This window comes from Piliocolobus tephrosceles, unplaced genomic scaffold (assembly GCF_002776525.5).
Source record: "Piliocolobus tephrosceles isolate RC106 unplaced genomic scaffold, ASM277652v3 unscaffolded_77, whole genome shotgun sequence".
Classification (NCBI taxonomy): Eukaryota; Metazoa; Chordata; class Mammalia; order Primates; family Cercopithecidae; genus Piliocolobus; species Piliocolobus tephrosceles.
The window spans coordinates 114327-139963 of NW_022335051.1; the positions used below are offsets into that span (position 1 = coordinate 114327).

Genomic DNA, 25637 nt, shown 5'->3' on the forward strand with positions numbered 1-25637 from the left:
TTTCAGCTTTTTTGGAATGCAACCCTGCAGTTTAAGAATAATGGGAGCACAACTTCCACAGGTAACTTCTACATTTATTTTATACCAAAAAAGTTATGTGCAACAAATAAACATTCTTACATATTTACATTTGGTTTTATTTACCAGTTAGCAAAACGGCGCCTTAAATCTCTGATAAAGAGTATTTCTATCTAGATTAAAGGGGAAACCTGCCCAGTGAACTCCATTTTAAATGAATGTTTACTCTGGAGCTTAAAGCACTAGTAAGAAATCTTTCTCATGGAACATACTAGACAGATCATACACCTAATACTTAGGTCATGCCTAATACAGTTTTATAACAAAACATTTCACCTTTTCTAGGCGAATTTGTAGTAAAAAAATGTTTAGCCAAGTAGCTGGGGCTCCCACCCTTGCCTTTTTTGTTTGATGGAAGGGTAGTTCTCACAATTAGAAACCGTAAATGCTGCCTGAGGTGTCTGAAATGTTTCACCAATGCTTGTGTGTTGGAGGAAAAGACATGAGGACAGAAATTGCATAATAGGTCATTAGGTCTGTCTCCCCAAATAGGTTACCAGAAGTCACAGTGGGCCTCCTTGTTGGCATCTAATATTGATTTTCAAGACAAGATCTCCTGTCACTCTTGGTACCAATCTAAGTTATGAAGTAACTGCTGAAGATAACTCTGTACTTTTGCCAATAGTCTTTTCAAAAACTAAATGAAAAACAATAGTCAACAAATAGTTTTTATTTATTTTTTATTTGAGACAGTTTCACTCGTTGCCCAGGCTGGAGTGCAATGGCACAATCATGGCTCACTGCAATCTCTGCCTACCGGGTTCAAGCAATTCTGTCTCAGCCTCCGGAGTAGCTGGCATTACAGGTGCCTGCCACCATGCCCAGCTAACTTTTGTATTTTTAGTAGCAATAGAGTTCCACTACGTTGGTCAACTGGTCTTGAACTTCTGACCTCAGGTGATCCACCTGCCTCGGCCTCCCGAAGTGCTGGGATTACAGGTGTGAGCCACCATGCCCGGCCAGCAAATAGTTTTAATTTCACTGTAGTCTTGGTCCTCTTTGAATGTAGTCTCTTTGAATGAAAATAGTCAATGCTTTGAACATCATTTGAAAGTAATGAATTTAAGGAGAGGACACATGTATAAAGGAACAGTGATTCTGGGCACACAGCCAGTTATTTCACCAGAAATTTACCTTTACTGAGAGCAACTAGCTGTAATGCAAAACCAAATGAAATCCTCCAAATCACCCAGATTCCCTAGAATTTATCATCTAACCCCAATTCGTCTTATTTCTTCAAATGATACTTGTGAGCATCAAGTCAATAAATGGCTTCATTTGGAACAAATTACTTAAAAAAGATGAAGCATGGAATTACTGCTAAAAACAAATGTTTCCCCTCATCTGTCCTTTAACACTGGTGACTAGTAATGCTGCAGTGTTCAAATATTCAGTCTAAAACAGGCAAAACAATCTTCTAATTTTATAACACTGGTGATTCCCCCCTCTTCTGGGCAGAATAGAAGGTATAGAAGGGAATCTGAATTCTCCAGGGCAAAAAACACCCAATTAACACCACCAGGGTTCTGTTACTTACTGAGACACTGGCATTACAATGCTGTTATGACAGGCAGTACGTGTTCCTCTCTCAGTGAGATAAAAGGGTATTAATCCGACTGGGCCATAAGAATGTGGCAAAAAATTTTTATACAACTCAAACAGTGGTTTCACCGAGGTTTAGAAAAGCAAAGGAAAAACTGAAAGGGTCTGGCTGACCATTTTCCCATGTTTTCTTAGGTAAGAGTTGAAGGCATTTGCAAGAATGCAACATCAAGACAAGCTTTAACTATACTCTGCTGATTGATACAAAATTGGATGAAAAACCATTGGATACTGGGACACGAGGAACTTGTTTGTTTAGCACAACCGGTGTTATGTGTACCACAGTTTTAACCATTAGGCCATTTCCACTGTAGCTTCGAGGAAAGAACCAGAGGACTGCCTTGGTAGAGCTGGACGCGCTGCTATAAGACGGCCTCACTGTACAGCCCTCAAACCTGAGGACTTCTTTCTTTCTCCATAGGCACCAGATGGCCAATCAGTGCTTTCTAGATTCTTTAACTACTTCAGAATACAAGAACAGTACATCCATACTCCAACAGCCATTGAAAGATTCACATTCATGGGAAAACACAAGTCTTGATGAAATCTTGAGTTAAGCTATCTTTTAAGAAACTGGTTGAAACTGGTGAAAAGTTCATTACAATTCGGACTTGATACCTGCCTCAGGCTAGAAGACCTACGTTGCATCAATTCTGAGTCAGTTGGAAGGTACAGAATTGTTGCTGATCCTACACATTTGAATTTACAGAGCAGAGCCTGTCCCCCCCCTGCAAAGAGAAGGCAAATCAAGCACTCAAGAGGTACTGGTCTCATTGACTGTTTTTAACATAAAATGATTAATCAGATTGGAAGCACAAACATTACTGCTGCTTCCCAACCAGAGGAGTAAAATGATCACACAGGACCCTTCTGCAGAGTGCGGGTTTTCTACCTGACGGTGAAGACAGGAGGGCAGGACACTTCTGCCCAAGGTCAACACACAAAATATTTGGTTTGAGATTTAAGACAGAAGGCACTTTTAACATTCTGATGTCAGATGTTAACCATACAAACGTCCTGTCACAATTTCATTTGGGTTTACTTGAATCCCTTCCAAAATTCTTCTTACTGCATGTGTGTCATTATGCGAGCAGTGGCGACACGACCAGATTTAGCCTTGAGATGTGTCTACCTGTTCCTATTCTCCCAATGAAGCAAACTGCGCAGCATGTCAGCCCTGAAGGTTACAGATCCAGTATTTGACTGCAAAACAACTAAATTAGACATCCGAGTGGTTAGTGCAGAAAGAAACAATTAGCAAGAACACTGGCTCCCACTCTGGAGCGACGGGGCTTAGACTGGTCTCTTCCATCATAATACTGTTTGGCTGACTGGCACCAACGTTAAGGAAAAATATCTGCATGAAAATTCAACTGGCAGAAGAAACTTTACCTAATAATGCCAGGCTTATATTTCCAGCTTTTCTGCAAAGAAAAAATACCCATTTTCCCATCCTTGGTGTCCTGAAGGCCTTGGACTTGAAGGTCTGGCCACATGACTTATTCTGTAAGGTTAACAATTGGCCCAGTTTTATGACTGGACACAAACAGGACTTGAACATTCCAATTCAATTTCTTCCTTTCAGAAGAGGGAGATGAAAGGGAACCAACCACCCTATTATTATTTTTTTCACCCTATGATTTGCTGCACCCACAGCTGCCAGTACTTTCCACAAGATGCTGTGTATAGGCTATTTTCACTATCTCCTCAGTCAACGCTCAGCTGACAGTTCTTCAATGCTACACTCCAACTAAACTGTACAGTAAGTTCTGCAGAAATGGATCTAATATTTCTACCTTTATTTATAAATATCACATAAATGGATTCTAGTTGAATCTACATGTTTAAATCCATCAGCTAAAAACATATTACATATTGTAAACATGGCAATATTTAATACAGTATCTATTCTAGAATATTTTCATGTCATGATCACATTTGTTATACCTGAAATTGAATTTATGCACATTAAAGAATTACTAGCAATGGTTGCTGACTTTACAATTGAGGGCAGGGGGCTAGGGCTACATTTTATCATTTCAGAAACATCTTCAAAGTAAAGTTAAAGCTTGTCTTTGATTGGCTCGGCATATCCTTTTTGTATCCATATTTAAAATGAAGATTGACACAGAAAATAGCAAGGGCCCCTTCTAATTTACAGGGTTTTTAAAAATCAGTTTGAGATTCTTAGGGAAAGTGTCTGTTGTGAATAATAATAATAATAAAAACCTGCTGCAAAATAAACTGAATGGAAAAGGGGCTTGAGACTGTCAGGGCAGAGTCTGTCGGGCATCAGTCCTGCTTGGGCTGCAGCTGCTGCTTCCAGGCCTCGTTCAAGTAAACTAGTCGTTTGTAGTTGATAATGAGAAGAAGGAAGTTCAGCACGTACGTGACGACGCAGATGATGCAGAACTCCTTCAGCACAAAGTACAGAATGTAGGCCAGGTACAGGGACCCCACGACCGACATGATGGAGGATGTCATGAGGATCAAAGCCGCCACGGCGCTTGCTGTCATGCCTGTAAGAGAAGAGACGTGGGCTCAGTCAGGCCTTGGCGCTGGAGAGAGGCTTTCTGAGTGACAAGGACTAACACTGGGTGACTTGCTGCAGTGTTTGAATACTGATCTTCCTGCCAAACTCTGAAAATTGAGAACAGAAATACTGGTCTGTTTCATTAAAATTATACAGGTGGACTCTGCAGATCAAATGCTAGCTTTTCAGGGTTTTGAGATGGGGTTTCACTGTATTGCCCAGGCTGGAGTGCAGTGATACAATCTCACCTCACTGTAACGTCTACCTCCCGGGTTTAAGCAATTCTCCTGCCTCAGCCTCCCAAGTAGCCAGGATTACAGGCATGTGCCACCATACCTGGCTAATTTTTTGTTGGCCTGGCTGGTCTCCAACTCCTGACCTCAGGTGATCCTCCCGCCTCAGCCTCCCAAAGTGCTGGGATTACAGGCGTGGGCCACCATGCCTGGCCAAATGCCAGTTTTATAGCTGCAATGTTTTTGATTTCTCAGTCTTTCAGGTGAAATATCACTAATTTCACAAACTAACCTAGTTGAAAATATGCACACGAAGCAAACATGCAGTCTCACAATCACATTAAGCAATGAAGCTGACTTGTAACATCAACAGCCCTAAGACACCAAATGAATAAAGGGACATGAGGACAGCAGCCTTTTCCTAAACCGAGCTGCACACATTTGGTGAGAACCTTCTCTGGTTTTCACTACAGCCTCCCCATCTGTGGAAATTAAAATTTGCTTTTCCATGTTTAGATCAAATTGATTAAAAATCCACAATGAGAGGTGACTACATCAACAAGCTGCTGAGGAGAGGAAAAGAAACTCTTGCTCAACATTTCAGGAAGGGCTCACCCTGGTGGATAAGGGAAACCACAGCTCATTGGCTGTATGTGGGCCAAACCCGATCAAGAAAAATGGTGGACATGTGTGCTAAACCCAGGCTCTCAGTACAAAAAGGCACCTAAAGCCAGGTGCAGTGGCTCATGCCTGTAATCTCAGCACTTTGGGAGGCTGAGGCAGGCAGATCATTTGAGGTCAGGAGTTCGAGACAAGCCTGGTCAATATGGTTAAACCCCCCTCTACTAAAAAATACCAAAAAAAAAAAAAAAAAAAAAATTGGCACGGTATTGCACGCTTGCAACCCCAGCTACAAGGGAGGCTGAGGCATGAGAATTACTTGAACCCAGGAGGTGGAGGTTGCAGTGAGATGAGATTGCACCACTGCACTCCAGCCTGGGCAACAGAGTAAGACTCTGTCTCATTTGAAAAAAAAGGGGGGGGGGCACCTGAATTCTGGACTCTATCTTCACATGTATTATTTTTAGTTTCCTGTGGCCAAATGCACATGGAGAATATGTGCATTTATTTTCAAGGACAGAGAAGGCAGAGCATGTTAAATGGCCCTCCTACCCAATGACTCATGGATAAGGATAACAGAAACAGGAACAAAATAACAGGTGGGAGCAGGTTTAAAGAAGTCAATTAAAGAGCTGAAATCCCGGTGCCTGTTGGCAAAAAGAAAAGCAGTAAGAAGATGCGTATGGGGTGGCTGGGCCACAGCCACAGGACTAGACGTTTTCATAGGGCACTTCAAGACTAAGGTGCTGCTGAATTACTGCAGGGACTAGCAAATCTGGCCAGCTACCTGCTTTAGTAAATAAAGTTTTATTGGCATGCAGCCATGCTCATTCATTTATGTAATGTCTGTGACTGCTTTCACGCTAGAAGGCAGAGTTGAATGGCTGCAGCAACTGGCAAAGTCAATTTTCTGCCAGGCCCTTTACTGAAAAAGTTTGCTGACTTCACCTATGCTAAACAACTAACATTTCAAAATTAATGCAGTCACAATTTTATCTAAGAAAGTTAATTTCAAAATGATACGGGCAAGTTATTTCTTCCTCCAGGCCTCTCTTTTCTCAACTGTAAAATTGGGATAACAATCATGCTTACTTCCCAAGACTGCTGGACAATTAAATGAGCTGAGATAATGCAGGGTTAAAGCACTTAGAATAGCGTATAAATACCAGCTCTCCATTAAATACTACCGTAATGCAACTAGGTACTTGTGGCTCAGGGTAAAATTCCCAGTGGAATTTAAAATGTGCTGTAGCTCTAAATAAATGATGGTACAACTATGCAATGGATTATTCTGCAGCTGTACAAAAGACGACATTTAATAAACTGATATGGAAAAATCCCCACGATACATCCATCAAGCAAAAAAAGAAAAGAAAATGCAAGCTGTATAACAGTGTGTATAGCATCTGCCTTTTATATTTTAAAACGGAGGAAAATTAAGATTGTGTATGTGTACTTTCTCGTATATGCAAAAAGAAACTCTAAAACAATAACAAGCTACCAGCTGGGGCTGAGGAGCAGTGGAAACCAGGGAAAAAGAGAAGGGTTGGGACAGATTTTTCTTTGTGTAACATTTTATATATATATATATATATATAATTTTTTTTTTTTCCTGAAGGAGTCGCCCAGGTTGGAGTGTAGTGGCACAATGTCAGCTCACTGCAACCTCTGCCTTCTGGGTTCAAGCAATTCTCCTGCCTCAGCCTCCCAAGTAGCTGGGATTACAGGTGCGTGGCACCACACCCGGCTAATTTTTGTATTTTTAGCAGAGACGGGGTTTCACCATGTTGGCCAGGCTGGTCTTGAACTCCTGACCTCGTGATCCGCCCACGTTGGCCTCCCAAAATGCTGGAATTATTGGCATGAGCCACTGTGCCTGGTCCTTTTGAACCATGTGAATGGATTACCTATGAAAAAATTAAATTAAAAATGCTGTATCTCAAACAGCTTAGAAGGGAGTACAGATGTATACATATGTAACAAACCTGCATGTTGTGCACATGTACCCTAGAACTTAAAGTACAATAAAAAAGAAAAAAAAAAAGTGAGTACAGATGTCATGCTCTGGAAACTGTTAGGTTAGTTCAAATGTGCCTCATATGAAGACACCAACATTAGAAGGCACGTGAAGCATTCAAATGCAAGTCAAAAAATGCGAATGAAAAAACACATATGATACATATGATTTAAAATATGTATACAGCATGGCATTAAATTAATGGTATAAAAAGAAATTTGGCTGTAGCACCTCTATCTTCAAAAGTTAATCTAGTCAAAGGCTTTTCTTAGGTTCTTTGCCTTTAAGGGAAAACGCCTTGCATTTGGGCTTATACTTCATATTCTTCTTTAGAAATCCAGCAAAATGGAAATATGCAGAATACAGTGAAATTTCTCCCTCCTGCCCAACCACCAGACCCCTTTCTATGCATTTACATGCATGTATACAAACATGTTTATCCTATATATATTATACCAAAATTTGCATTTTTCACTAAATAGTATATTTATCTTTCTAGGATATAAATACAGATCTCCTTTTTCTTTAATGGCTACATAGTATTTCATAGTATTTTCTAATTTATTCAACCATTACCTATTTCTAAGCTAACTTTTTTTTTTTTTTTTTTTTTTTTGCTATTTCACACTGTACTGCTATGAATGTCCATGTGCACACATCTTTGAACTTCTGCAAGATACGCAGATATGGAACTGGGCAAACTCGACAGAACTACTGAGAATGATTTAGATTGATTGATTGATTGATTGATTGATTTATTCATTCATTTGAGACGGAGTCTCACTCTGTCGCCCAGGCTGGAGTGCAGTGGCGCAATCTCGGCTCACTGCAAGCTCCGCCTCCCGGGTTTACGCCATTCTCCTGCCTCAGCCTCCCCAGTAGCTGGGACTACAGGCGCCCGCCATCTCGCCCGGCTAGTTTTTTTGTATTTTTTAGTAGAGACGGGGTTTCACCGTGTAGACCAGGATGGTCTCGATCTCCTGACCTCGTAATCCACCCGTCTCGGCCTCCCAAAGTGCTGGGATTACAGGCCTGAGCCACCGCGCCCAGCCATGATTTAGATTTATAATTTGCCTCATAACAAATCAATTTCAGATAGAAGAGTTTTTTTTTTTTTTTGGAGACGGCGTCTCGCGCTGTCGCCCAGGCTGGAGTGCAGTGGCCGGATCTCGGCTCACTGCAAGCTCCGCCTCACGGGCTCACACCATTCTCCTGCCTCAGCCTCCCAAGTAGCTGGGACTACAGGCGCCCGCCACCTCGCCCGGCTAGTTTTTTTTGTATTTTTTAGTAGAGACGGGGTTTCACCGTGTTAGTCAGGATGGCCTCGATCTCCTGACCTCGTGATCCGCCCGTCTCGGCCTCCCAAAGTGCTGGGATTACAGGCTTGAGCCACCGCGCCCGGCATGTTACATGTATTTTTAATGAACCAAATCAAAAGAGCTGTCAGATAATGGAATATCAACAATTAAAATACAAAAGCATTGGTATGCAACAAGATCTATAAAAAAGAAGAAAAATAAAATGCAAAGGTAACAATGGATGGATTTAACTCTCAAAGTATCAAAACTTAATAAAATATAAATTCATAACACTAACAAAAAAAGATAAAGAATGCGTTAAATGTTTGTAACACAATAAAAACATACTATTATCGGGATCCAATATCTAAATGGACAATAAAAGGAAATTAAAAAGAGTAAAATTTAAAGTAATAGGTACTAATGTGTAACTATTAGTAATTTTTCCTGGTGAAGATTATCATTATGACTAAAAAAAAAAGAAACTTTACAAAACACATCTTAAAAATAAAGACTGCTAGAGCTTCAGGGAAACCAAAGAACTGAGGGAAAGCAACTTGGTAACACCGATTAAAATAGAAAATATCTGTGTTTTTTGATCCTATGCCTGGAAATTTATTTTGTGGAGATACTTAAGGAAGGAGTGGGAGGTCTTTAAACAAAGTTGATCAGTGCAGCATTATTTAGAAGTCAAAGGTGTGAAACCTAGATGTTAACAATAACAGGATAAACGACGCTATGTTGAAACACAGTTCACATTAAATTATTATTAGTTTTTGAGACAGGGTCTTGCTCTGTCCCCCAGGCTGGAAGTGCAGTGGTGTGATCTCGGCTGCCTGCAACCTCCATCTCTTGGACTCAAGCAATTCTCTCACCTCAGACTTTCAAGTAGCTGAGACTACAGGTGTGTGCCGCCACAACCTGGCTAATTTTTGTATTTTCTGTAGAGACAGAGTCTCGCCATGTTGCTCCTGGGCTCAAGTGATCTGCCCTTCTCGGCCTCCCAAAGTGCTAGGATTACAGGTGTAAGTCACCGCACCTGGCCCCAAATTATTATTATTATTTATTTACTTATTTTTTGTGAGAGAGTTTTGCTCTCATTGCCCAGGCTGGAGTGCAATGGCGCCATCTCAGCTCACTGCAACCTCCGTCTCCCAGGTTCAAGTGAATCTCCGGCCTCAGCCTCACGAGTAGCTGGGATTACAGGCATGCACCACCACGCCCGTCTAATTTTGTATTTTTAGTAGATACAGACTTTCACCATGTTGGTCAGGCTGGTCTCAAACTCCCAACCTCAGCTGATCTGCCCACCTTGGCCTCCCAAAGTGCTTGAGATTACAGGCATGAGCCACTGCGCCCGGCCTCAAAATTATTCTTAAAAGCAGAAGACTGTAGGAATAGTGGATATGTAAAGGTGATGGGATTATGAATATGCTCATTAAATGTCCCCTCAATATATGATATTTTTACAAGGCTACAGAGTCTGTAAAATAGAAAACACATTTACAGGGAAGATGGGAGTGATAATTTCCTGGAATGGGACTGGTTTTTCTGGACATCATGAGATACTGCTGTCCATGATTAAACAGCAATTGACATAAATTCAACATTAATAAAATCTTAGCGAATCAAGTTTTCACAATACAAAGATGTTGTACATGCTAGTGGCTCTATAAATAACACATGCTTTTATTTAACATCAAGACACTTCAGCACAAAGACACAAAGTACTAAACGGAATATAACGAACTTATTTTTGTATTGATAAATACTTACCAAGTAATAACTGTAGTATATAAAATATAAGTCCAAAGACACTGTTTGGCTGGTTTAATACACCATCCTTTCCAAAAATGGAACCCAAAAGACCAAATCCTCGACCCCATCTGTAAAATAAGGAAAACCGGTAACCCTATATTGGAATTTCCCTATTTTAAAAAACGTAAAATTATTTGAGAATGTTATCCAATTCTAAAATCAACTAAGTTGTCAAATGTCTTAAATGTCCTGTGTTGAGAGTGATTTACCCCAAAGAGGGAGGCCAGTCACTAGATTTCTGATTAAAAATAATCATCTAAAATGAACATATCTAAAAGTGCCAGTATACCCATCTGAATCTCTCAGTTGCCAATTTCTATATATTCTCTTTTCTAAAGGTAGGGCAAAGTATTCATTTTCCAATGGCATTAGTATTTGCAGAAGGAGACTTCTCTCTGCTTAAGTCAGGGTCTCTTAACAGTGGACCACTGACATTTTGGGCTACATAATTCTTTGTGCTGGGGAGTGTTCTGTGTATTACATAACTAACAGTACCCTGGGGCTCCCCCAACTAGATGCTGCCAGTACTCCTCTACCCCAGGTGTGACTACCAAAAACGCAGTCACAGCCATTGCCAAATGTCCGCCGGGACACAACTGTCCCCAGTTGAAAGCCATAGATGTAAGGGGTGCTATTTATTCACTCAGAGAATATAGATTGAAAAGTTGTTTCTTCACAAATTTCACCAGGATATGCATTAAGCAATACACTGGGAATGTATTTTTTAAATGTAGGGCTGGGCATGGTGGCTCACGCCTGTAATCTCAGCACTTTGGGAGGCCGAGGCAGGCAGATCATGAGGTCAAGATTTCGAGACCAGGATTGCCAACATGGTGAAACCCGTCTGTACTCAAAATACAAAATATTAGCTGGGCATGGTGGCGTGCACCTGTAATCCCAGCTAAATGGGAGGCTGAGGCAGGAGAATCTCTTGAACCCGGGGAGCAGAGCCGAGACTGCACCATTGCACTCCAGCCTGGGCAACAAGAGAAAACTCCATTTCCAAAAAAAAAAAAAAAAGAAATACGGGATAATATCAGAAACTGTAGGTCTTTCCTGGACTCCTATATCAGAGGTAAAAAACTGGATACATTATATGCCCTATTAGTTTTTATTTGCAATTTAACTTTAAATCTTGCATTTGACTTAACATTTTTAAAACTTGACTTTCTTTTTAAAATTTTTAATATTTATTTGATAAAACTTGATACAAATATCAAGCTAACATTCATTTTGAATAACAAAACCTTTAAAGATAATGTTAACTCTGGATGGAATGAGAGTGCTTCTTAAGTACTAAAAAACATAACCAGTTATGGTGTTAAGTCAGTAGAGAAACACTCTAAATAAAATCTAAAACTTTGGTTCTGAAGACAAACTGCCCCAAAGCAAGAATAAATACGTGGTTCTTCACGGGCTACAATAATTTAATGGCACTCAATGCCCAAGATAGAGAATGAAACCCCTGCATAACAGTGATGTTGGGAGAGAAAAATCACCCCGATTTTACAAACAAGTGAAAGCCATGAAGATTTTTATTGTACAATTATACAATCCTTTTTTTTTTTGGAGACAGGATGTTCCTCTGTTGCCCAGGCTACAGTGCAGTTGCAATCAGGACTCACTGCAGCCTAGACCTCCCAGGTTCAAGTGATTCTCCTGCCTCAGCCTCCCAAAGCAGCTGAGACTAAACAACACTCAACTTTTTTTTTTTGTATTTTTTTGTAGAGTTGCAGCTTTGCCATGTACCAAAGCTGGTCTCAAAGTACTGGGCTCAAGCAATCCTCCCACGTTGCCTCCCAAAGTGCTGGGATTACAGGCTGAGCTACCACACCCAGCCTTCAGTTATACATTTCAAAGAACATAAAATAATTTCCATTATATTCATGCATTCTTTCACTCATCTAAATATTCATTGAGCATGTACTGTGTGCACTGGTGCTAGGTGCTGGGGATGCAGAAGTGAACCAGCCAGACAAGGTGCTGCCCTTGTGGACCTTAAATTCTATTTAGGGAAGAAATAAACAGGTAAACAAATGCCAGGTTACCTGCAGAAATGGACACACCTGGTGACAGATACACGGGAAAATTAGAAGGGGAACCTCTAGATCAGTGCTTCTGAAATTTTAAAAGCGCTATCACTTTGGGGTCTGGTTAAAATGTAAGCTTTTCCTTCAGTGCATCCGTGGTGGGGCCTAAGACTCTGCATTTCCAGAGAAAACAACCCAAAATGAAAAGCTTGCAGGGGATACTGATGCTTCTGGTCTGAAGACCACACTTGGAGACCACAGCTGTGGGAAGAGAAGGGGTGCAGGAAGCTCCTCTAGCTCCATGGTCAGGAAGGACTTTTTTTAGGAATTAAGTTTTAAATGAGATCCTGAGTGATGGTAAGCAGTCAGTCTCATGAGCAATGGCAAGTCAAAGGCCTTGAGGTAGGAATGAGCTGTGGGTGTGCCAAGGAAGGCCATCGAGCCTGGGGCATGGTGATTGAGGAGAGTGACAGGAGAACTAGGTGCGAGTCCAATCATTTACATTATTTAGGGCCTTGTGTGTAGGCCGTGCCAAAGAGTTTGAATTTTATTCTAATTGCAATGAAAGATGTTTAGTAGCTTTCAAATCGGAGAGTGAGATAAGCTTATTTATGATCACTCTTTGATGTTGCATAAAAACAAACTGCTGGGGGCCGGAGTACAGACAGGGGGAAACTACATGCAACCAAACCTCTGAGCGCTACTCATCCCAGGCAGGAATTCAAATTTCAATCACTGCCTTTGGCAACAGAAATAAGTGGCATACTGCCAAAATGATCATGGCTAAACAGAATTTGTATATATTCAAAGCATTGGTCTATGCCTGATTATTCATGTAAGATCATATGGGTATTTTCCTTGAAAACAATGTGGCATCCACAAATGAATATATTATCAAAGTTATACATGTATAAGGTTTCAAAATAAAAGAACATCAAAGCCTTCTAATACAGAGACGTTCCCGCCTCCAGCCCTCCCCAAGCTCAGTTCTCATCCCCAGAGGCATCCACTTTGATGTCTGTTAACTGTTTTCACTTTTTTTTTTTTGCTTTTTTTGAGATGGAGTCTCATTCCTGTTGCCTAGGCTGGAGTGCGGTGGCACAATCTCTGCTCACTGCAAGCTCCGCCTCCCAGGTTCAGGCCAGTCTCCTGCCTCAGCCTCCCGAGTAGCTGGGACTACAGGCGCACACCACCATGCTCAGCTAATTTTTTGTATTTTTAGTAGAGACGGGGTTTCACCATGTTAGCCAGGATGGTCTCGATCTCCTGACCTCATGATCTGCTTGCCTCGGCCTCCCAAAGTGCTGGGATTACAGGCATGAGTCACCACGCCAGACCCTGTTTTCACTCTTATTTACTTCCACATTTCTAAATAGTATGTTTACATTGCTATTGTTTACATTGCTATTTCTTTCCTTTTTTTTTTTCGTTTTGACAGTCTCGCTCTATTGCCCAGGCTGGAGTGTAGCAGCGCAACCTCGGCTCAATGCAACCTTCACCTCCTGTCTAAGCCTTTTAAGTAGCTGGGATTACTGGCACCCACCACCACACCCAGCTAATTTTTGTATTTTCAGTAGAAATGGGTTTTCACCATGTTGGCCAGGCTGATCTTGAACTCCTGACCTCAGGTCATCTGTACGCCTTGGCCTCCCAAAGTGCTAGGATTACAGGCCACTGCACCCAGCCCTAAATATTACCTTTTGACTTTCTAATACGGTAAGCCAGAATGTTGCTTTTTTTCTTTTTCTTTTTCCTTTTTTTTTTTTTTTGAGACGGAGTCTCGCGCTGTCGCCCAGGCTGGAGTGCAGTGGCCGCATCTCAGCTCACTGCAAGCTCCGCCTCCCGGGTTTAAGCCATTCTCCTGCCTCAGCCTCCCGAGTAGCTGGGACTACAGGAGCCCGCCACCTCGCCCGGCTAGTTTTTTGTATTTTTTAGTAGAGACGGGGTTTCACCGTGTTAGCCAGGATGGTCTCGATCTCCTGACCTCGTGATCCACCCGTCTCGGCCTCCCAAAGTGCTGGGATTACAGGCTTGAGCCACCGCGCCCAGCCACTTTTTTTTTTTTTTGAGATGGCGTCTCACTCTGTCAATCATGTTGGAGTGCAGTGGTGCGATCTGGGCTCATTGCAACCTCCACTTCCCAGTCTCAAGCAATCTTCCTCCTCAGAATCTTGAGTAGCTGGGACCACAGGCATCCATCACCATGGCTGGCTAATTTTTGTATTTTTGGTAGAGATGAGGTTTCATCATGTTGCCCAGGCCGGTCTCAAACTCCCGAGCTCAATCAACCTATTTTGGCGTCCGCAAATGCTGGGATTACAGGTGTGAGTTACTGTGGCTAGCCAAATATTGCTTTGAAAAAAAAATTATTATATAATAGAAAACTTCAAATGCATATACACAAAGTGAGCACAAGAATGTAATAAACACCCATGTATCTATCATTTCGCTATGGTAAACAGAAAAGGTATTATAAAAACAAAACACACACAAAAAACCCAAAAACTCCCAGGTACCCATCACCAACTTCAATAATTATGCCTTTCTTGTTTCATCTCCACTTTACATACTCATCACTTGAGAATTACTTTTAGTTCTTTTATTTATTTTTATTGTTTGAGACAGAGTCTCGTTCTGTTGTCCAGGCCAGAGTGTAATGGTGCTATCTCGGCTCACTGAAACAAACCTCTGCCTCCCGGGCTCGAGTGAGTCTCCTGTCTCAGCCTCCTGAGTACCTAGGCTCCCACCACCACACCGGGCTAATTTTTTTATTTTTGGTAGGGCCGGGGTTTCATCATGTTGCCGAAGCTGGTCTCGCCTCCTAGATTCAAGTGATTCTCCTGTCTCAGCCTCTGAGTAGCTGGACCACAGGCATGTTCCACCACACCTGGCTAATTTTCTGTATTTTTTAGACCTCAAGTGATCTACCCACTCCAGCCTCCCAAAGTGCTGGGATTACAGGCACAAGCCACCGTGCCCAGCCACAAGTAAGTTAAACTTCTGATTGCCTTTATTTACTGATTCGTTATTGATATTTTGGAAATCATTTGCTTTTTTCTTTGTTGTTTAAATTTTTGTTACTAATAAATATGCCATTATCTTGCTTTTACTACTTTAAGAATATCAACTTTTATTCTTTAAAACAATAATCTTAAAATTCTCTTTATTTTTATTTATTTATTTATTTTTGAGATAGAGTTTTGCTCTTGTTGCCCGGGCTGGAGTGCAATGGTGCAATCTCGACTCACTGCAAACTCCACCTCCCGGGTTCAAGCGATTCTCCTCCCTCAGCCTCCTGAGTAGCTGGGATTACAGGTGCCTGCCACTACTCCTGCTAATTTTTTTGCATTTTTAGTAGACGTGGGGTTTCACCATGATGGCCAGGCTGGTCTCGAACTCCTGACCAGTAAAAAGGAAGAATGGACCTTGGAAAGTCTTAAAAAGTGGAAGAAACATTTACGAGGCTTAGAAGGGTACATGTAAGATGTTCTGAGGAATTTAGTGGAAGATTTGTAAACTTATTTGGTAAGTTGCTGTTTTGTTTTCATTATTTTTAATGTTATTACAATTATACATGGTTTTTAAAAATCAGACAGTGCTACAAGACTTGGGACAAAAACCAGCATTCCTCTGACCTTTGAGGTATCCTCCTTAGAAGCAACTCATTTTAGTGGTTTCTCTCAGTATTTACCCACAAATTTCTTTTTACAAAAATGCCTTATTATTTTTGCTTTTTAATTAAAAAAATTTTTTTTGTAGAGACGGGGTTTCGCCATTTTGGCCAGGCTGGTCTTGAACTCCTGGGCTAAAGTGATCCTCCCACCTCAGCCCCCCAAAGCACTGGGATTACAGGCATGAGCCACCGGGCCTGGCCACTTATAATTTTTGGATCATCTATCACTGTATGCTAACCTAGATTGTTTGGTAGACTTTTACTTCCCTTTCCCCCTCCCAATACCATAATTTGTACTTATATCAAAATTTTTGGTTCTATCGGTATATATTGTTTACATGATTATCACTATATTGTCTGACACAGAGCCCAGAATGATCTGTTCTAACAAGATTCTGTAGAGTGAATCAAGTCACAAGCGATCAGTACATAGAAAATGACAGTAACACAACACCAAGTTGCACGGTCCAGGCATCATTTTCCCCAGCATGTTAAAAGTGCTCACGCCTGGTATCCCAGCACTTTGAGAGGCTGAGGCGGGCGGATCATTTGAGGTCAGGAGTTCAAGATCCACCTGGCCAACGTGGTGAAACCCCGTGTCTACTAAAAATACAAAAATTAGGCGGGTGTGGTGGCGAGCACCTGTAATCCCAGCTACTCAGGAGGCTGAAGCCGGAGAATTGCTTGAACCCAGGACGCAAGCCGAGATCGCGCCACTGCACTCCAGCCTGGGTGAAACAGCAAGACTCCATCTCGGAAAAAAAAAGAAAAAGAAAAATTCAATGTCTTTTTTTTTTGAGACGGAGTCTTGCTCTGTTGCCTAGGCTGGAGTGCAGTGGCGCAATCTCAGTTCACTGCAAGCTCCGCCTCCCGGGTTCACGCCATTTTCCTGCCTCAGCCTCCTGAGTAGCGGGACTACAGGTGCCCACCACCACGCCTGGCTAGTTTTTTTTTTTCCTGTATTTTTAGTAGAGATGGGGTTTCACCGTGTTAGCCAGGATGGTCTTGATCTCCTGGACCTCATGATCCGCTTGTCTCGGGCTCCCAGACTGCTGGGATTACAGGCGTGAGCCACCGTGCCCAACCAACAAGTCTTTCAACTCTGCCAGTAGTTTTACTAGAAATATCATTGCTTTCATCATCTGGTAACAAGGTTACATGGATTTTGAGTGGTCTGCCCCATTCCTGTCCCATAACCTCTGGTACTTTTTAGAAATACTTTTTATTGGAGTATCATTATATATCATAAAGTACATAAAGTTCAGTGAATTTCTATGAGCTGAACACAAGCGTGCACCAGTAGCCAGATCAAGAAACAGAGCAATAAGGCCAGGTGTGGTGGCTCATGCCTGTAATTCCAGCACTGTGGGAGGCCAAAGCAGGTGGAGCACTTGAGGTCAGGATTTCAAGACTAGCCTGGCCAGCATGGTGAAACCCCATCTCTTCTCAAACACGTAGTAGCACACGCCTGTAGTCCCAACTACTTGGGAGGCTGAGGCAGAGAATTGCTTGAACCCGGGAGGCAGAGGTTATAGTGAGCTGAGATCACGCTATTGCACTCCAGCCTGGGTGACAGAGCACAACTCTGTCTCAAAAAAACAAAAAACAAAAAACAAAAAAAAACCTTAAGAAAAAGAAACATAACAATACCAGCAGCACCTCAGAGGCACCTAACTCCCACGCCCTTTTTCCAGTTACCCCTCCTCCCCCAGAATAACCACTCTCCTGGGGTCTTTCTAAAAAATATTATATTAACATCATAATATACCAAACAATATATATAGTAAATGTAAAATGAAATAAGCATACAAAAATAAAATACATTTAATAATATATTTTTAAAAATTATTTTTTACAAGGCACATACCCTTATAGCCACACCCACATCGAGAAACAGAACTTTGGCAGGGCATGGTGGCTCATGCCTCTAATCCAGCACTTCGGGAGGCCAAGGTGGGAGAACTGCTTGAGCCCAGGAGTTCAAGATCAGCCTGGGCAACATAATGAGACTCTGTCCCTACCTAAAAAAAAGAAGAAAGAAAAAAAAAAATTGCTGGGTGTGATGGCACATGCCTGCAGTCCCAGTTACTCAGAAGGCTGATCACCTGAGCCCAGGAGTTTCAGGCGGCAAGCAGTGAGCTATGATTGTGCCACCATACTGCAGCCTGGGTGACAGAGTGAGAGCCTGTCTTAAAAAAAAAAAAAGAAAGAAAATAAATAGAACTTTGCTAGCCCCTCTCTGTGCCCCAATGCAATCAAACACCTCTTCTTTCCTCTAAAAGCACTATACCAACTTTTATCCTTGAGTTTCTCTAAGGATTTATGACAAGTGAGCATTCCTAGACACTATATAGTTTAATCCCCACTCTCATTCTCTTTTACTTGATATGTTGTTTAGGACTCTCTTAAGCTATAGGTTCCTTGCCCTAGTATGTTTAGGGCTCAATTCTGTAGAAAATAAATTTTTCCAGGGACATGTTTTACTATCCATCACAAAAATATCTATAATTAACTGTCATCATATTTCCTTTTGAGCACAAATTGCTTTTCATGGAGTTACGAATTTATATTTTGTTTGCTTAGTTTTCTACGTCACTATTACTGGTTTTCTGAATCCCTTCTGAGCAATACTTTAAACAGGATCAGTCATGTGAAGAAATCTATGATTTTCATCTTTCTCTGAAGACATCTCTGTTGAAGCCCTCGCCTTCCTGGTGCTCTCTGGATGACATGGTTTGGGCTGGCTACTCACTAGGCCTGCTGCAGCTGTCGTCCTAAGACTTCCAATCTCTTCCATATAATGGAAGAAATATAAGAATCTTCCATTTCTTATATTTGGTGTCTCCCATTTCTCCTTGGTTTACTTTACTTGGTGGCACAATCCTCTAATAGCTTCTTTCCTTGAGAAAATACACACAGGAGGTCAAATTTCTGAGATGCTGGACATCTAAAAATGTCTTTCTTCTGCTATCATAATTGGTTGATAGTTTGGGTATATAATTATACATTAAAAATAAGTTTCTGGCTAGGTGTGATGGCTCATGACTGTTATTACAGAACTTTGGGAGGCTTAGGATTGCTTGAGGACAGGAGTTCAAGACCAGCCTGGGCAACATGGTGAGACCCCATCTCTACAAAACATTAAAATATTAGTGGCCGGGCGCGGTGGCTCAAGCCTGTAATCCCAGCACTTTGGGAGGCCGAGACGGGCGGATCACGAGGTCAGGAGATCGAGACCATCCTGGCTAACACGGTGAAACCCCGTCTCTACTAAAAAATACAAAAAACTAGCCAGGCGAGGTGGCGGGTGCCTGTAGTCCCAGCTACTCGGGAGGCTGAGGCAGGAGAATGGCGTAAACCCGGCAGGCGGAGCTTGCAGTGAGCTGAGATCCGGCCACTGCACTTCAGCCCCGGCGACAGAGCGAGACTCCGTCTCAAAAAAAAAAAAAAAAAAAATTAGCTAGGTGTGGTGGCACACACCTGTAGCCCCAGCTACTCGGGTAGCTGTAGAGACCCTGTCACAAAAACATAAAAACTAAAAAAAGTAATGACAATTTTCCCTCAGAATGTTTTAAAGACACGTTTCTTTAGTGTCATGATCAGACTATTACATTTGGCAATCAACAGCATGGGTGCAAAAAAAGTCTACATTACAATTCTTTGTTGGATTGTTTTAGTTTCCAGAGAACAGAAACTAAAATGCCCTGTTATACAATTACAGCCCAAAGATAGCCCTCGAGTCTTTTGCCCATACACATGAGTATTATCTGAAGCATAGCCCTGAGGCAGTTAGGCCCCCATCACTGTGCCTGGTTGAGTTCGCAAATCTGTTGTAACCTGCGGCTTCCCTGTCGCTGCTCTGGCTAAGCCTTATTTCTCTTGCTAAGCCTTGTTTCCTGCAGTAATTAATGCCCTCTGCCTCTGCCATAGCTACTGCTGCTACTGCAACCACCACAGCCACCTTGGTTTCAGGGTTTGGCAAAATATTGGCTTCTACCACCATAGGGGCCAGAGCTTCTGCCTCCAAAGTTTTTTCTCTTTATGGGTCCAAAATTTGAAGACTGACTGTTGTAACTGCCAAAATCACTGTCACTTCCACCACATCCAAAATTGCTTCCATTATTACCAAATCCGTGACAGTCATCCCCACTGCCACCATATCCACCACCATCATTGCTGGCACCAAAGCCATCATGACCAAACTTGTCACTCCCACCAAATCACTTCCACCACCACCACCAGTTTCCAGGACCCCTTTGACTTCTTTAGCTGGATGAGCCACCAGCCATGTCTTGCTGCAACCTGGGCTTTCCTTACTTCATAGCCGTGGCCATTTACAGGATAATATTTCTGAATGACAGTCTTATCCATGGAGTCATGGTCATCAAAGGTTATAAAAGCAAAGACCCTTTTCTTGCTACTGCCTCAGTCAGTCGTGATTTCAATCACTTCAATTTTCCTATCCTGTTCAAGGATAGGAAATATCTTTTCCACAGTCACATAGGCACCTGGTCTTTGAGAATCTTCAGACAGCTCTCTGAGGTTCTACAGCTCTTCTCTCCACCTGGTATGGCCTTGATTCATGGCTACATCCATCTCCTCCACAGTGGCAGATGACCAACCCAAAGCCCCCGGAGTGCTTGAAGTCTGGGTCTCAGGACCACACAGTCATGAGCATGGTTCAGAAGGGCTCCCCAGACTCAGCTGTTTCAAGGCTTCCGCGGCTTCGGGCTCTTTAGGAAACTGGCTTAGACATGCCCGCAGTGGGAAGAGAGGCTTGAACGATACTTTCTCGGCAGCATTGAAGGCCACAAATCCCTCAACATTTTTAAAGATACTCTTCCACCATCCTGCTTTCAGAGTTGGTTTTTGAAAAATCTGATGCTATTCTGAGCTTTGAATGTGACCTGTTTCTGCTCTAAGAATCTTCTTTTTAATCTGGGTATTCTCGAATTTCACAAAGGATGTGCCTTGTTGTAGGAGTTGAGTGTTGAAGGGCTCTTTCAATGCAGAAATTTACATTCTTCAATATTAGGAAATGTTCATACATTTCTTAGCCAAATGTTGGCCCTCTAATTTTCTTTGATCTTTTCTTCTATTTTCTCTTTTTCCTTTTACTCCATTTGTAGGAGATTAGCATGATATGCTCTCCCAAACCCGTTAAATTCATTTATTAAACTTATTGCTAACACATGTTTAATTTTATGTGTTCTCTCTTAGTCTCTGATTATTCCTTTTACATAAATAGCATCTTGCTTTAAGGATATCACTTTTTTTTTTTTTTTTTTTTGGAGACGGAGTCTCACTCTGTCGCACAGTGGTGTGATCTCTGCTCACTGAAATCTCCGCTCCTGGGTTCAAGCGATTCTCCTGCCTCATCCTCCCAAGTAGCTGGGATTACTGGCACCCACCACCACGCCTGGCTAATTTTTATATTTTCAGTAGAGACGGGCTTTCACCATGTTGGCAAGGATGGTCTCGAACTCCTGACCTCAAATGATCCACTCACCTCAGCCTCCCAATGTGCTGGGATTGTAGACATGAGCCACTGCACCCGGTCAAGGATATCACTTTTTCTTAGATCTAAGGAGATCAAATGATCTATGTTTAAGTTTATTTCTGGCTACTTCAATTTTTGGTTGCTCTGAGTTCCTTGGACATACATCCATATGTGTCTGTCTGTCATACTAGAGACTTCTCAAATGTTTGAGGACCATTAATTGTCTATTCATTTCTAAGACCAAGGCATTAAAAATCTGAGTGTCAGCCAGGCACACTGCCTCATGCCTGTAATGCCAGCACTTTGGGAGGCTGAGGTTGGAGGGACTGCTTGAACCCAGGAGTCTGAGACCAGCCTGAGCAACATGGCGAAACCCTGCCTCTACTAAAAACAAACAAAAAGACAAAAAAACACCAAAAAAACATTAGCTGGATGTGGTGGCACACGTCTGTAGTCCTAGCTACTAGGGAGGCTGAGGTGGGAGGATCAGTTAAGCCCAGAAGTCAAGGCTGCAGTGAGTTGTATTTGTGCTACTGCATTCCAGCCTGGCAGAATGAGATACTATCATACTATTTCAAAAACAAAACAAAACAAAACAAATCTGGATGCCAATTCCAGTGCTGGATAAAATATAATATGCCCACTACAAGCTGTTCTTCCTGACGGATTACAATTAAAAATTGGACAACACAAAAAGCAACTGAGGATTCTGAAAAGGAAAAATAGCTGGTTAATAGAGGGGAGGAATAAAAACTGGAAGATGAACTACTACATTGGAGTTTCTTGGGTTCTTTTCCTGTCTTCTTTGCAGAATTGCCCGAGGGTTAAGGTGTGTGAGGGGTCAGACAGCAAACAAACAAACAAACAAACACAAAAAAGCCCACAAAACTTTCTGGCCAGAGGATGAGGACAAGAGATCCATGTGGGCTGGAGAGCATGATGATAGCGTACTTTCACATTCATTCTTTTTTCCCTCTTGGCCTTGCCTAAAGGTTGGCCAGCAGTCCAGGCACCTCAAAGCCTGAGAAAAGCCTGTCTCCTTCCCTGGAAGAAATGAGAGAAGGGGTCTCTGTGGCCGTAAGCATGTAAAAGGAATCCTGTTGTTTATTCTCTTTTCTTTGACTGCCTCATTCTTTGGGTGCCAGTCACATGGAACTGTGTGACAGTGAAGGAGGTTAAAACTGTCTGAGAGAAACCCATCTTTCTAGCAAGAGAAACGGAAAGGGGTGCCCGGGAGCCAGAGACAGGGAAGAAAATCCCAGCAAGGAAAGGACCAGAGAAGGGAATCCCTTAATTTTGTGTAGGAACCATCACAAGTCCCAGACTCACCCAAGTGGCACATGCATGGAATAGACCCCAAAGGCATAGATAGCAAAGTCTCTCAGAAATAAACTACGATATAAACCATCACTCAAATTGCAGACAAATCACTGAGAGGTGCACCTGAGGGCAAACTCAAACAGCATAGCAAACGCTTTTAAGATAAAACTGGCATTGAAGCCATCACCCACAGAAGGAGAGACAGAGCTTGTGGAACTGGATTGCCTGTTAAAGCAAAATCATCATTCTCCAAATGTTAACAGCACCCAGACTCTTACAACATAATCTTCAAAATACATTAGTGATGCACTCCAAGATTATATGACATACAAAGAACCAGAAGAATGTTACCAATTCTCAAGAGAAACAAACCATGATGAACAGATGTCAACCTTGAGATGACATTCCAGATGCTGGAATTATCAGAATAAGATTTAAAACAGTTGTTACATCTATGTTCCACAAGTGAAAGTAAAGAGAAATGACTGGGAAGAAGGAAGTTCTCAGCAGAGAAAAAGTAACCATTAAAAAAAAAAAAAAAAGTCCAGCGCGGTGGCTCACGCCTGTAATCCCAGCACTCTGGGAGGCCGAGACAGGCGGATCACAAGGTCAGGAGATCGATACCATCCTGGCTAACACGGTGAAACCCCGTCTCTATTGAAAATACAAAAAATTAGCTGGGTGTGGTGGTGAGCACCTGCAGTCCCAGGTACTTGGGAGGCTGAGGCAGGAGAATGGCGTGAACCCAGGAGGTGGAGGTTGCAGTGAGCCGAGATTGTGCCACTGCACTCCATGGGCAACAGAGCAAGACTCCATCTCAAAAAAGAAAAAAAAAGGGGGAACTACAGAACTAAATAATATAAGATCTGAAATTAAAAATCCACTAGATGAGGTCAATAGCAGAATGGAGATACCAAAGGGAAGATTCAGTGAGTTGAAAGATGAACAGAAATTATCCAATTTGAACAACAGAGAGGAAAAACATATTTTAAAAAAAAAAGAATGGAGACTTAAAGAACAATCTTAAATATCAATCTGAAATACAGGACAATATTTTGGTAGTATCCTATATTTAACAATCTTAAATATAGGGTAGTATCAAAAGGCCTAATATGTATTTCATTGGACTTCTGGAAGGAGAAAGATTGGTGCACAAAACTGTATGAAAAAATAGTGGCTAACAACTTCCCAAATTTAGCCAAATATAAAAATTTATAGATTCAAAAACTCAGTGAACATTGGAGTTGATTAAACTCAAAGAATGCCACCTCCAGACACATCATAACCAAACTACTAAAAACCAAAGACAGAAAACAGCTCTTGAAAGCATCCAGAGAAAAATGACACATTATATAAGCAGACAAGAATTCAAATGCCTACCAATTTTGTATCAGAAACCATGGAGGGGGCTGGGTGCAGTGGCTCATGCCTGTAATCCCAGCACTTTGGGAGGCCGAGGCAGGTGGATCATGAGGTCAGGAGATCGAAGACCATCCTGGCCAACATGGTGAAAACCTGTCTTTACTAAAAATACAAAAATTAGATGAGTATGGTGGCACGCGCCTGTAATTCCAGCTACTCGGGAGACTGAAGCAGGAGAATCGCTTGAACTCGGGAGGTGGAGGTTGCAGTGAGCCAAGATCACGCCACTGCACTCCAGCCTGGTGACAGACCAAGACTCCGTCTCAAAAAAAAAAAAAAGGAAACCATGGAGGCCAAAATCTTTAAAGTACTGAAAAGAACTGTCAACTGAGAATTCTATATCCCTCAAGATCTCTTTGAGGGATCAAGAACACTCCGACACTTCCAGAAGCAAGAAAATAAAGAGAACTTACTACCAGCAGACCGGCACTATGAGAAATGCTGAAGGAAGTTCTTCACATTGAAGGAGAATGACATCAGAGGGAAATATGAAATTTCAGAAATGAAGAAAAACAGAAATGGTAAATATCTGGGTAAATATAATGGACTTTTCTCTTTTCTTTTTTTGAGATGGAATCTCACACTGTCGCCCAGGCTGGAGTGCAGTGGCGCAATCTCCACTCACTGCAACCTCCATCTCCCGGGTTCAAGTGATTCTCTTGCCTCAGCCTCCTGAGTGGCTGGGATTACAGGTGCCTGCCACCATGCCCGGCTAATTTTTTGTATTTTTAGTAGAGATGGGGTTTCACTATGTTGGCAAGGCTGGTCTTGAACTCCTGACCTCGTGATCTGCCCGCCTCAGCCTCCTAAAGTGCTGGGACCACAGGCCTGAGCCACTGAGCCTGACCTAGACTTTTTTTTAATATCTAAAGTGCTTTAAGATTGTTCAGCCTTTAAAACGAGGGAAATTCTGTCACTGGTGACGTGGATGGAATTGGAGAATATTATGCTGAGTGAAATAAGCCCAGCACAGAAAGACAAATACTGCATATTTTCACTTACATGTGGAAACTAAGACAATTGAACTCATAGAAGCAGCGAGTAGAATGGTGGTTACAGAGGCTGGGGGAGTGGGAGGAATTAAGAATGGTGGTCAAAGGATACAAAAATCTGAGACAGGAGGAATAAGCTTTATTTTGAGATCTATTGCACAGCACAGTGAACACAGTAAATAATAGTGTGTTCTGCATTTCAAAGCTGCCAAGAGAATAAATTTGGAATGTTCTAAACCACAAAAAATAAGTATTTGAAGTGATGGATATGTTAACTAGTTTGATTTAATTATTCCATATTATACTGGTAAATTATAACATCATGTTGTACTCCATAAATATATACAAGTATTGACTGTCATTTTACAATAAAATGTTTATTTTTAAAGAAATGGGGGTCTCACTATGTTACCCAGGCTGGTCTTGAACTTCTGGCCTCAAGTGATCCTCTCACCTCAGTCTCTCAAAGTGCTGGGATTACAGGCATGAGACACCACACC

The 25637-nt window shown here is 41.9% G+C and overlaps 1 protein-coding gene across 1 annotated transcript in view; it reads right to left on the reverse strand.

The window, feature by feature from the left end:
• Positions 1 to 53: 53 nt before the first annotated feature.
• Positions 54 to 25637, reverse strand: part of LOC113219667 (vitamin K epoxide reductase complex subunit 1-like protein 1) — a 77829-nt gene continuing 52245 nt past the window's right edge. The window contains exons 2-3 of the mRNA XM_026446737.2: positions 10159 to 10268; positions 54 to 4199 (exon numbers count right to left, since the gene is read on the reverse strand). Coding sequence (XP_026302522.1) covers positions 3973 to 4199; positions 10159 to 10268 — 337 coding nt within the window. The 3' untranslated portion in view covers positions 54 to 3972. The remainder of the gene's footprint in view (positions 4200 to 10158; positions 10269 to 25637) is intronic.